Source organism: Oncorhynchus clarkii, chromosome 12 (assembly GCF_045791955.1).
Source record: "Oncorhynchus clarkii lewisi isolate Uvic-CL-2024 chromosome 12, UVic_Ocla_1.0, whole genome shotgun sequence".
In the NCBI taxonomy this organism is placed as follows: domain Eukaryota; kingdom Metazoa; phylum Chordata; class Actinopteri; order Salmoniformes; family Salmonidae; genus Oncorhynchus; species Oncorhynchus clarkii.
The window spans coordinates 82,795,650-82,807,804 of NC_092158.1; the positions used below are offsets into that span (position 1 = coordinate 82,795,650).

The window sequence follows — 12,155 nt, forward strand, 5'->3', positions numbered from 1 at the left end:
TATAAGAGGCAGAGACTAGAAAATAACTAAACCTTATAATGCATATATATATTGCTAATCTGTGGTCCAGGACCCTATACATGTAGTGGGGGAGTGTCTTATAACCCTTCCCCTTCTATTAATACATCATAAGCATAATCAATTATTATAATACATCAATCATTTGGTGTAGCCCCTATCATGACCAAGGTGACCCCCATCATGACCAAGGTGACCCCCATCACAGGCAATGCTGAAAAGTAATCTTTAGACATACTTTTCTTAAATGTAGTTTTGTAATTGACCAAAACAAGCAGACAAGAAAGTAACCACAAGCTGTTTTCCCCACAGGCAGGCAGGGGCGCAACGTTTGATCTACTACCGACTGGGACTGTGTAAAGGACATGTAATGAATGGGTTGTTAATATATATTGCATATGTTTCTCCATTTAGTTTCTTTTGCAGTTTCCGAGGTCACCATAGTGGACCTAGGCCGTTTTCAGGAAAAATCATGCGTTGTGTCTTTGATAGTATCATGTTTACCTTATAAAAAACAAATCAACTTTGAATTAATTAAAATAGTTGTATTTGGAATTAAACATAAATACATAATACATATTCAATACAATATTCAATACAGAAAGAGTATACTTTCCAAGTCACAGGGGGCTGCTGAGGGGAGGATGGCTCATAATAATGGCTGAAATGGAGCTAATGGAATGGCATCAAACACATGGATCAAACACATGGATCAAACACATGAATCAAACACATGGATCAAACACATGGATCAAACACATGGATTAAACACATGGATCAAACACATGGATCAAACACATGGATCAAACACATGGAAAACATGTGTTTGATACCATTCAACCAATTCTGTGTTCCAAGTATGTCAATTGTTTTCTTAAAGGGGGCTGAACTTCCTGATTTCAATTCTCCTCATTAGGAAATTAAACTAAATGAGTTTTGGGTCTCGGAGGCGCTCTTTGATGTGGGTGTCTCTTGTGTTTGTTCCGACATGGGAAGCATTTCTACTTACACTGTGCTAAAAGAGTACACACCCTTTGAGATAACTTGAAACATTCAAACAAGGTCTTGTGTCTGGAAGAAGCCTAAATTAGCTAGCAAGCTATCCAACTTCTTTGCCGGCTGGTGTGCGACAGTGTCAAAATTGTTTTGACTTTGGATAGCCTATCTCTGGGGATAGTTTGGGACTGTCAATAAATTACACATTGTAAATGGGACAAAATGTTCATGTTACACATGTTTTATAGGCGTCTCATGAAATGCTTACATTTCTTTAATGTAGTTGGTTTGAGACAGGCCATTTTCTAACAGAGAATAGAATATACGTTTTTTATTGCCTTCAGTTCCTCTTTAAGTAATGCTGCTTCTCAAAATTATAATAATAATCAATTATGAAATATAAAATTAACATTTTCTCTGTCTGAAGTTTAAATCTGACTGCACTGGGAAATGTTATCTTTAATGATTTGTTTTATTATTGTTTTTAAATTGGCAGTGCATTCAGATTATAAAATCACCTTAATGTGTAGCAGGTGATTTATAAAACTCTAAAATCACATAGAACATAATCAGACAATATTCTCTGTGTGCATTAGTGCATGTTTAAGATGTGAGTACTTATTTTCTGCACTAGTGCTCTTCAACAAAAACAGATCAAGTCTATGTAGTGATGATGTCTTGTGAAAAATGTATTGCATTTTCATGTATGTATTGCAAAATATGTATAGCAATGTATTGCACCATGTATGGTTGGAAATAGACTCAAAACAATTCAGGAGCAGCTTTCCTATATCACATATCTATATGCCCTTTTATGACTATCACATTATATCTACCCATTTTTTAAGAAGATGAATATTGCAATGTCGGATAAAGCCCCAAACATTTATATTGAATATCCAATATATTATCTCTTATTTAGGGCTGGGAAGGGTCTCATGTGAATCAGAAGATCATGGGATGGATAAGTGACCCATTTCAGTGTGGAACATGCCTTGTCATCATTTTGCCTGAGGAGCTACAGGCTAGCCACAAGTAATGACAGGTAGGAGGACATAACCATTTTTGAAGAACACGTGCAGGAGGTCATAGCTCAGGGTTTAAGAGTTCAGGGGTCAAGAGTTTGTTTGCATACGTGTAATGAATATACTGCTTATGATGGAGCAAACATAGTGAGAATATAAATCTGAGATAGTCCTCTCACTCCTCCATCCATCCCAGGTAATGATGTGTGGTGCATTGGTTTAGCCCAGCCCAAGGTTCCACCAGACCAGCAGATCAGCCCAGATCAGGAGTCCTTGGTGCCTGCGAAGGGAAAGGTGTCCACCCATCTCTGTGTGCGGGCCTTGCACTGGTCCCAGTCATAGAGGGGGCGGTACTGGAAGTGGCGCTGGGCCTTGTCTGAACCCACTGTGAAGGAGGTGCTAGCCACAGCGAGTGTGTAGCGGTTGAGTAATGGTGTGTAGCTGCACACAGGCTTCAGCACCCAGCGGAGCAGGTCATTCAGGCACGCCACAAACCACAGCACCAATAGCGGAACATGGACCTGGCGGAAGTTGAACCCAGACAGGAACTGCATGTTGAAATCCTCATAACTCTTGTAGGGTGAGTCGTCATAGCAGAAGTAAACTTCCCCTCCAAGCCTTTGGGGGTGCTCTCTCAGGGAGCGAGCAGCCAGCAGATGCATCCAAGCCACATTACCTGAAAAAAATAGAAAACTATGCTGAGAACGTGTATACCACTAGCCTAATCCATTAGGGCTGTTGAACAAGTTAAGTAGCCACCTTGGTACATAACCAAGAGCCCAGTAGAAAATCAGCTAAAATGACAACTCAAGATCTTGTAGGTGTGGCTAGGTATCAGCACGCGTTTCAGGACTCACCTGCATAGACACGACCATGTTCTGTGTCCTTTGGGACGCCTCGAATGATCCAGCCCCCTGTCCTCACACCCATCTGATAGAAGTCCCTCATCAGCTGGTGCTGCTCACCATAGATCCCTGTGGGACGGAGGGAGCATGTGTACAAGCAGGCCCCTTCCTTCACCTGGCCAGAGAGAGGAGAGGAAGGATGTGGTAACAGAGCATTAGAAACTGATGGGAGCGGATGGGAAATGAAAACACTTTTGAAACCCAGTATCCCAAATATGCTGTTTTAACTCAACATGTTAACAGAAGGGTGGAGTAGACTAACACACAAGGCCACAAGGGAACACTTCAACAGCTTTTTGGCAGAGTAACAGTCGACAGGAATTCTACCATTTATCATAACTCAGAAATATACGTTTTTTTTTGCGCAGAGTAACAGCACAAATATGGCCATTGGGCGAAAAAATCTTACATGCAACATAAGCTCCAAAACATTTTTTGTAATGGATTACTATAGTATATTTGTGTTCTGCGGTACCTTTTGGAGCAGTTCAGTCAAAGAGAGAGAATAAGTATCTGACTATGGTCCATGAAGGGATTCCCTATCTGAATCAGGCTATTAATGAGGGTACATTTAAAGGCAACTATCCCCCGGATCTTTCAAATGTCCATCAAATAGAAGTGTGTGAGTTGGTCTGTGTGTGTTATTACCACGTCTTTGTATGAGATGCGATGTGTTAATACAAGTACCTTATTGCCGTTGGCCTCCAGCACCAGTTTCTCTGCCTTGGCCTTGCTCCTGGGGTAGGGCATATCGTGATAAACATTGTAGATGGTGTCTTCATCACCTCTGTGCATGAAAGAGAGAGAGGGAACGGGGGGGGGGGGGGGTTATTATTTGATGATCTTGGAACAGAATATCACATTCACATGTGGAATGTGGTATGATTCAGTATAATAGCCAGATGGACATTGGCAGTTTTCATGATGTTGTTTCTCCTTGCTGGCTGTGCAGGATTCATATCCTGTTGTTTCTGTGAATATTTTAGCAAAGTCAGTCATGCATGCAAAGACTGACAGACATTTTTACAGATACTGTGACTGTTTTAGCTGATGTGAAAGGAAGAGAATGCCAAACACATCTGCAAATCCGAGGTGTGTGTGTGTGTGTGTGTGTGTGTGTGTGTGTCTGTCTGTCTGTCTGCATCTGGAAAATATTTTCAACACGAGTCAACTGGCAGGACGATTTCAGGGTTGGCTGGTGACCAACTATTTCCCTCATTTCTCTCTCTCTGTCACTCTAATTCCTTGGTATGACAGACATTTGTTAACATCTGAAATGTTACGAAAGAGATATAACGACGCTACACAAAAACATCTACAGCTCCCAGGACCTGCCAGCCTAAAACAGGTATAACCAGACAGTTATAGGCTTTGTGTACCTGAGCCTATTACCTAACACAGGGCTGTCTTTATGATTTAGTTATTGTTGCCGCACAGTTTTCCTGACATCATCACACAGCATTGCAAAGTACATTGGCCTGGATATGTTCATATTGAACTGGCAATGTGCAGCTTCAATTCAATGGTGTTCCTCATAGCTACTACTGACTGTCATCATCTTTATCACATATCCACTATTCTTCTTATAGGGACCATATGCGATAAGTACATTCCTAAACACACCTATGATAACACACAATGACATACACTGAGTTTACCAAACATTAGGAACACCTTCCTAATAATGAGTTTCATTCCCTCACTTTCTCCTTCAGAACAACCTCAATTTGTCGGGGCATGGGCTCTACAAGGTGTTGAAAGCATTCCACATGGATGCCGGCCCATGTTGATTCCAATGCTTCCCACAGTTGGCTGGATGTCCTTTGGGTGGTGGACCATTCTTGACACACACAGGAAACTGTGGAGTGTGAAAAACTCAACAGCGTTGCAGTTCTTGATACAAACCGGTGTGCCTGGCACCTACTACCATAACCCGTTCAAAAGGCACTTAAATATTTGGTCTTGCCCATTCACCCTCTGAATGGCACACATACACAATCCATGTCTCAATAATCTCAAGGCTTAAACATCCTTCCCCTTCATCTACACTTCATCTACACTGATTTATGTGGATTTGACATCAATAAGGGATCATAGCTTTCACCTGGTCAGTCTGTCGTGGAAAGAGCAGGTGTCCTTAATGTTTTGTATACTCAGTGTAGAGCATAACATGTCTGCCACATCAGAGGCTAGTGCTTTTGTCTGTGTTAGAGAGGGAGGGATGAGAGAGAGAGGGATGAAGGAAGTGTGCCTTGATGTGGGCTCTGCTTAATATCCATCATCCACTAGACCTTAACGCAACACTATGACTGGAATGCTCTCTATCTTTCATGTCTCTCTAATAATAATACTAATCTTTATAGTCTCTCTCTATTCCTGTCTCCCATCTTTCCCCTGACCGGTCTATCTCGATTGAGAATTAGGGAAGAATAGAGACATACGAGTTCATAGAGAAATCAGAAAAGAAAAGAAATAGGTCACATGCCTGATATAATGCAGATAAGAGAAATATCTACCGTACGGGCCAGACAAAAGACAGATGGAGGAGAGGTAGTGATTTAGTGGAAAGAGGAAAAAAAACAACGAAAGCCTAAAGGAGAAACAGATGTTTGTGAAGTAAAACTCTACCTGATAAAGGGGTCTCCTTTCACATTGGGGCCAACCACCTCCATGCTGCTGGTGTAGACCAGATACTGAATACCATTCTCCACACAGGCATTGATCACATTCACAGTTCCTGTTAGAGAGACAAGGAGAGAGAAAGATAAACATTCTAGAGGCCAATAACTAGAGGTAATCATTGATTTAATTGCAGAAAGAAAGGGCTAGGGTGTGATGCGGTCAACAGGAAGTGCGTGCAGAACATCTGGACAGAGACATTGGCAGACTATGAGTACACAAGCACCTGGAGGAGCATGTTCTAGGAACTAGCCCGGGATGATAAGTGTTTTCTCAGAGCTCAACACAAACATCCTAGAAGGATCTGATATACAGTAATTACACTAACTAATACAAACAACTATTCCTGTGAGGACAATGTCACATTTTCCAAGAGATGAAGAGCAGAAATATGGGACAGATACCCAGATCTGGGACAGTGACACACACACACACACAGTAGGCCACCCACCAGACGGGGAATAGATACAATAACCACAAACTGGAAACAAAGTGTCGGTGTTCAATTGGGCTTATATAATGGTTCAAAGGGCTTGCTATTTTAATTTGATGATGTTATAGTTTAATAGAAACCAGATGACTTGCAGTGGATCACAGAGAGCAGCTGATTCCCTTCAATAAGTTGAGTTTGTAGGTAATTCAGTTGCATGAAAACCACCTGACAGGCTGGCACTAACCTTATCGTGAGATGTGAAACCTTTTGAGAGGAGTCTTTTACAGTCATTTCATTCTCATGACAAGCACACACACAATTTCTATAAACAGACCTTCTCAGAGACTCACACACATTTACCCACTACATAAATAAATAATGACCTTATTTGTGTATGTCTATGATTGCTGACTATAAAACCATTGTTGTAGTTGTCATCCTTTAACAGACTCAAGGGGCAGTTTTATAGTCAGAATGTTCAGAGGAAAACACCAGGCACTATAGGAAGGGAGAGGCGACAGGCAAACAGGAAAAACGTGGGTTATACCATGAATCACAATAACTTTCGGGAATACTATTTCATGGGTTTTCATGAGTCTCCATAACAGTTCCTGCTGCGATTTAATTTACAGTCAAGAGAAGGCAACCACCCCTCCTATGTTTGTCTCGTTCTATCATCAATCATCTCGAAGGCAACCATTTCTCCCTCTTCTCTTTTCCTTTCCCTCAACATATTTTCCATTCCCTTCTTTGTAAATCCTCCTGTGTCTTAAGGCTTCCACACATCGCACCGAATGTGGGTCTAGTGTTCGTCTGCCCACCGTTCAGCGCGCTGTGTTTTAGGGACCACCCGCTGTAGACGTCTGACTGACCACATTTTTTTTGCGATTCTACATGTACAAATTGGTGCGTATTCTCGGCCAGTGAATGCTATTGCTGCGTCTGAGCCCTTACCTTGAACATTCACAGCCTGGATGACTGTCTCAGGGACTCTGTGCCAGACATCCACCAGGCTGGCCGTGTGGATGACCAGGTCTGCCCCCTTGGACACCTCCAGGACACTGGAGTAATCTGTGATGTCCCCCTGCGTCACCACCACCTTTACCCGCTCTGACGAGGGAGAGAGGGAGAAAAGTGTGTGTGGGGGGGGGGTTATAAGATGTTAGATATAGTGTAAAAGAGATTGTTTTCACCAGAATGAAATATCTATAAACTGATCTACAATGCACAATAATACAATTGATCCTAGATTGAGATTGGACAACAAGACATGGACATCATGTACAGAATAATAGCCTAAGAGAAGAATCAGACATATTGTGGTTAGAAGGCACATATGTTGTGTGAGGAGGAACCAAGTCTTTCTATGCATGTTTCCATGGCTATATGAAGTATTCTTTCATTCTTTGATTTGAGTGTTAATTTGTTTCCTCTAAATCAGATCCTACGTTGCCTAGCTACAGAACCAAATCTGGGTCCACTGAGGAACTCTCTGTCTCTGTTTCTGAAAAACATGTCATCTGATTGTTGCTATAAAAGACCCAATCACCCCACCACAATTAATGTCTTCTCATACAAGGTCTTCATGTTTATCGGAACACCGGTAGGTGGGTCACAACAAAATCACGTTCTTCACAAATGTGTCTTTTGAGAGCATTTGTCTGTTTGTTCCGTCTTTCCTTCTTGGAATGATAAGATGGAAAAGAAGCTGCCCTTATTCTCAATGTGCTGTCCCTGGCTTGGCTTATCTAGATCATGGCCTTGAAATATATCTGATGACCATGAAGCCAGGACGGGGCTGGAGTCCAAGTAACCACAGGAATGGTCCTGACTCTTAAAAAAAACACACACTTGCCTTGAAGTCACACTACTGCAGCTGTCTCTTTTAGCTCTGCCTCAGTGGCTTGGTTAAGTAGAAAATCAAATCAAATTCTGTTAGTCACATGCGCCAAATACTTACAGTGAAGTGCTTACTTACGAGCCCCTAACCAACAGTGCAGTTTAAAAAAAATACAGATAAGAATAAGAGATAAAAGTAACAAGTAATTAAAGAGGAGCAGTATAAAATAACAATATATACAGGGGGTTGGCGGTAGAGTCAATGTACAAGGGCACTGGTTAGTTGAGGTAGTATGTGCATGTAGGTAGAGTTAATTAAAGTGACTATGCAGAGATGACAACAGAGAGTGGCAGTGGTGTGGAGAGGGTGCAATGTGAATAGTCTGGGTAGCCATTTGACTAGATGTTCAGGAGTTTTATGGCTTGGGGGTAGAAGCTGTTTAGAAGCCTCTTGGACCTAGACTTGGTGCTCCGGTACTGCTTGCCGTGTGGTAGCAGAGAGAACAGTCTATGACTAGGTTGGCTGGAGTCTTTGACAATTTTCAGGGCCTTCCTCTGACACCGCCTGGTATAGAGGTCCTGGATGGCAGGAAGCTTGGCCCCAGTGATGTTCTGGGCCGTTCGCACTATCCTCTAGTGTCTTGCTGTCGGGGGCCGAGCATTTGCCATACCAGGCAGTGATGCAACCCATCGGGATGCTCTCGATGGTGCAGCTGTAGAACCTTTTAAGGATCTGACATTATTTGATGATTTCCATTGAACCAAACCAAAGCTGGGTTTTGTAATTACCCAGTAACTACAGTAACTGTAATTGAAGTAATTACAGGAAGTGAAAGCTTCAGTCAACCTTGTCCTCTGAAGTTTACAAGCCCCTCCCTTACTAGGCTACTGTAACTACATGAGATGCAGCAGCAGATCCCATGCTACGCAACATATACACCAATAACCAAGTTCAATTCTTGGTTTGTTTTGGTTATTGTTTTAATCACTCATACACCTTCATATCTAAAGAGAACCTACAGAACGTAAATACTTTAGAAACATTTCAAGCAAAGGCTCAATGTTAAGTTGCAAATCTCATTCAATCACGGCATCTTGGTCTTTTCAGTTCACTGTTACAGCAAGATTAGAACTAGACTATGAGCTCTGATTACATAAAGTGTACTTTTGGCCTCCCCCTGGCTGGGCTATATGAATACTACTAGCCACCAGGCTTTGTGTACGCTTTGGAATAGCCTACATCCCTCAAATTCAAGTCTGGGCCTCGAAGCCTGCCCCACTGCGGTTTTTCAATGTCCTCTTCTAATCAGTGACTGATTTAGACCTGGGTCAAGAGGTGGGTGCAATTATTAATCAGGTAGAGCAGAAAACCAGCAAGCTCCAGACATAGTAGGAGGTGAATACCACTGGCCTACATAATAAATGGTAAGAAAATTATTTTTTCAATTTTTCCTCAGCCCCTACATCTCCTCTACTTGAAAAGCACATTCTCACCAGGGGAGAAATATATATGTTTGGTATTTAAGAGAAAACAAGGTGTTCTAATATTACCTGGATGTAGCCTATGGCAATATAGAGGTTAAAGACTAACAATGTAAGCCTATGTGGGCGATTTCATTTGTAATCAATGCCATGTATTTAGCTCATCAGTCAAACACATCTATGGAGTGATCTTCTATCACTGAGTTTGGAGGAAGGCTCTGTCCAACAAACCTGTTGGGTGTGGGCCATCTGTGTCCATGACCCCATCATGACATTGTTCATGCAGACCGATGCAGTCAAATCAAATCAAACGCATTTATAAAGAGCTTTTTACATCAGCAGATGTCACAAAGTGCTTATATAGAAACCCAGCCTAAAACCCCAAACAGCAAGCAATTCAGATGTAGAAGTGACCTCAGCGGAGTGTAGATATGTGTTGTTTACTATCCTAACATTTCCCTTTCAGTGACATTCGCTAACTCTCATCTCTGTCACACTCTAGTATGTATCTGACTTTCAGCTTTCCCATCTCTCCCTCTCAGTCCATCTACCTACTGCCCACTCTCCACCTCTATCCCATAAATGGCTCTGTTTCTGTAGTGAAGACTGACAATGGAATAAAAGTTTGTACAAAGTTAGTCAATTAAAATGTGCATGTTCTTATGCCTGAGAATATATGAGTAAGAAAGGTGTAAGCCAAAGATAAAGGGTGTCAGAAACGAGTTTAAGGAATACAGCTGATATCCAGAATCTATTTGATTGGGTATGTATGTGGGTAAAGGTCTGTGATGCTAGTCTAGGTTCTCACTTTCAGTCATTTCAATGTGCTAAGGTAGATACAGACCCGAACTGTTTCACTGAGGAGTTGACACCCCACCTCTTCTCAGTGCATAAACCCCTGGACATTCAATATTAGAGGTCTTGCCATTTGAGCCTCTATATATCTTACTAGGAGTAGCTGAGTCCAATAATAATTGTAACCATGAATAAGCATTAAGAGTAGCTTAACTCTCATGTTTAAAACTCCACCAGTCCCACAACTGCAAATCATTCTGGACATGTATGAGCCGTTTTCAACTCAGCAGCCTCGTGTGGTGTATGGTTATGCCAATGAAATATGCATAAAACATTATTAGACAAGAAAACTACAAATGGAGTTTGAGCATGTCAGTGAACTGCCAGACATTTACAATTTATGTTTCAAGCATATATTTTTGTTTTACCTGTGCTGTGGCCATTTAAACTTGAGTCGATGTGTTTGTCAAAAAGTCGAATTTCCGTTACCGCATCCTCTTTCTCCAAAAGGACCTGTAACAGGTGTTGTCCGAGGAACCCACAACCCCCGGTGACGAGATAAACCAGTCCCCGTTCTTTAGTCGACATTCTTCACGGTTGCTAGTTGCTACTATCAACAATTGATGTTTGGTTGATTAGTTACTGAGTCGTCCTTGTTGATTTTCTCCAACTCCCTCTGCGATCTAACGTTCTAAACGAGCGGAGATAAACAACGAGAAAGAACTAAATGAAAAAAGACAGTGAGAGGTAGAGGTGCGTTCAGTCCTCTTAAACGTTTGCTACGTTGAACAACCGTTTGTACTGAACGACACGCTCCCCCAAAAGGTTATTGTACGTTCTTGAATATACTACCGTTTGGTAGATGTGGCGAGGTGTGGCTGGAAACAATGAGTGACGTGTTTAAAGGGAAGTGGTCATGCTAACAGTGTTCCCCAACCCTCGTCGTTCAGTACGGCACCGTTTCCGTTCAATTGAACGTTCCAGAACGTAAAAACTTACTTAACGCAACCCTGATCGGTTTGTACACAGCGATCGTAAACTGCTCCGCTTCACTGGACTTAATGAGTGACCTTCGACTTAGTGTTTGTTCTATCATCAAAGAAAGGCAAAGATCACTATGCAAAATTTACTCGATTGGTCTTCTCGTTTAAATGTAGCTTACTGTAGATAGGCTATATGCCACCATGATTAGATTAGAGTTTATTAGTCACATGCACGGGGTTGCAGATGTAATTGCAGGGTACAGTGAAATTGTTCAACTCTGAGCTCCGACAGTGCAGGTCAAAGGGAAGTTATTGAAACAATACACCAAAACATATATACACATTTCCACCTCTAACAGTGATAAATGTTCATTGGGGTGGGGGCAGGATACATGTTTGTTGAGGGTGGAAATGTCCATTGGGGTGGGGGCAGGATACATGTTTGTTGAGGGGGGAAATGTTCATTGGGGTGGGGGCAGGATACATGTTTGTTGAGGGGGGAAATGTTCATTGGGGTGGGGGCAGGATACATGTTTGTTGAGGGGGGAAATGTCCATTGGGGTGGGGGCAGGATACATGTTTGTTGAGGGGGGGAATGTTCATTGGGGTGGGGGCAGGATACATGTTTGTTGAGGGGGGAAATGTTCATTGGGGTGGGGGCAGGATACATGTTTGTTGAGGGGGGAAATGTTAATTGGGGTGGGGGCAGGATACATGTTTGTTGAGGGGGGAAATGTTCATTGGGGTGAGGGAGCAAATAGCTGACTAGTGGGGGCTATTCAGCAGCATTATGGTCTGGTGGTAGAAGCTATTGGCCAGTCTGTCAGTTTTTGCCATTATGCTCCTATACTGCCCGCGTCCGAGTGATGGAAGCGGGGAGAACAGGCCGTGGCTCGGGTGGCTGAAGTCCCTGATTATCTTCTTGCCCTTCCTGTGACACCTGGTGTTCTATGTGTCCTGGAGGGCAGGCAGTGTGCACCCAATGGTTCAGCTGAGGGTA

At 42.4% G+C, this 12,155-nt stretch overlaps 1 protein-coding gene across 1 annotated transcript; it reads right to left on the reverse strand.

Annotated features, from left to right (window-relative positions):
* Positions 1-502: 502 nt before the first annotated feature.
* Positions 503-11,466, reverse strand: LOC139421492 (3 beta-hydroxysteroid dehydrogenase type 7-like). The gene is made up of 6 exons (XM_071172443.1): positions 10,601-11,466; positions 7,011-7,166; positions 5,573-5,681; positions 3,632-3,731; positions 2,897-3,059; positions 503-2,715 (listed from the first exon to the last, which is right to left on the reverse strand). The coding sequence occupies exons 1-6, from the start codon at positions 10,758-10,760 to the stop codon at positions 2,303-2,305; spliced, it is 1,101 nt and encodes a 366-aa protein (XP_071028544.1). The 5' UTR covers positions 10,761-11,466; the 3' UTR covers positions 503-2,302.
* Between the last annotated feature and the right edge of the window lie 689 nt (positions 11,467-12,155).

Coding starts and splice junctions, on each gene's coding strand:
- LOC139421492 (XM_071172443.1), bottom strand. CDS start 10,760: ATGTCGACTAAAGAACGGGGACTGGTTTATCTCGTCACCGGGGGTTGT. Junction 5,682..7,010: donor CCAGGCTGTGAATGTTCAAG/GTAAGGGCTCAG, acceptor TCTCTCTAACAG/GAACTGTGAATGTGATCAAT. Junction 3,060..3,631: donor TGGAGGCCAACGGCAATAAG/GTACTTGTATTA, acceptor CTCTCTGGCCAG/GTGAAGGAAGGGGCCTGCTT.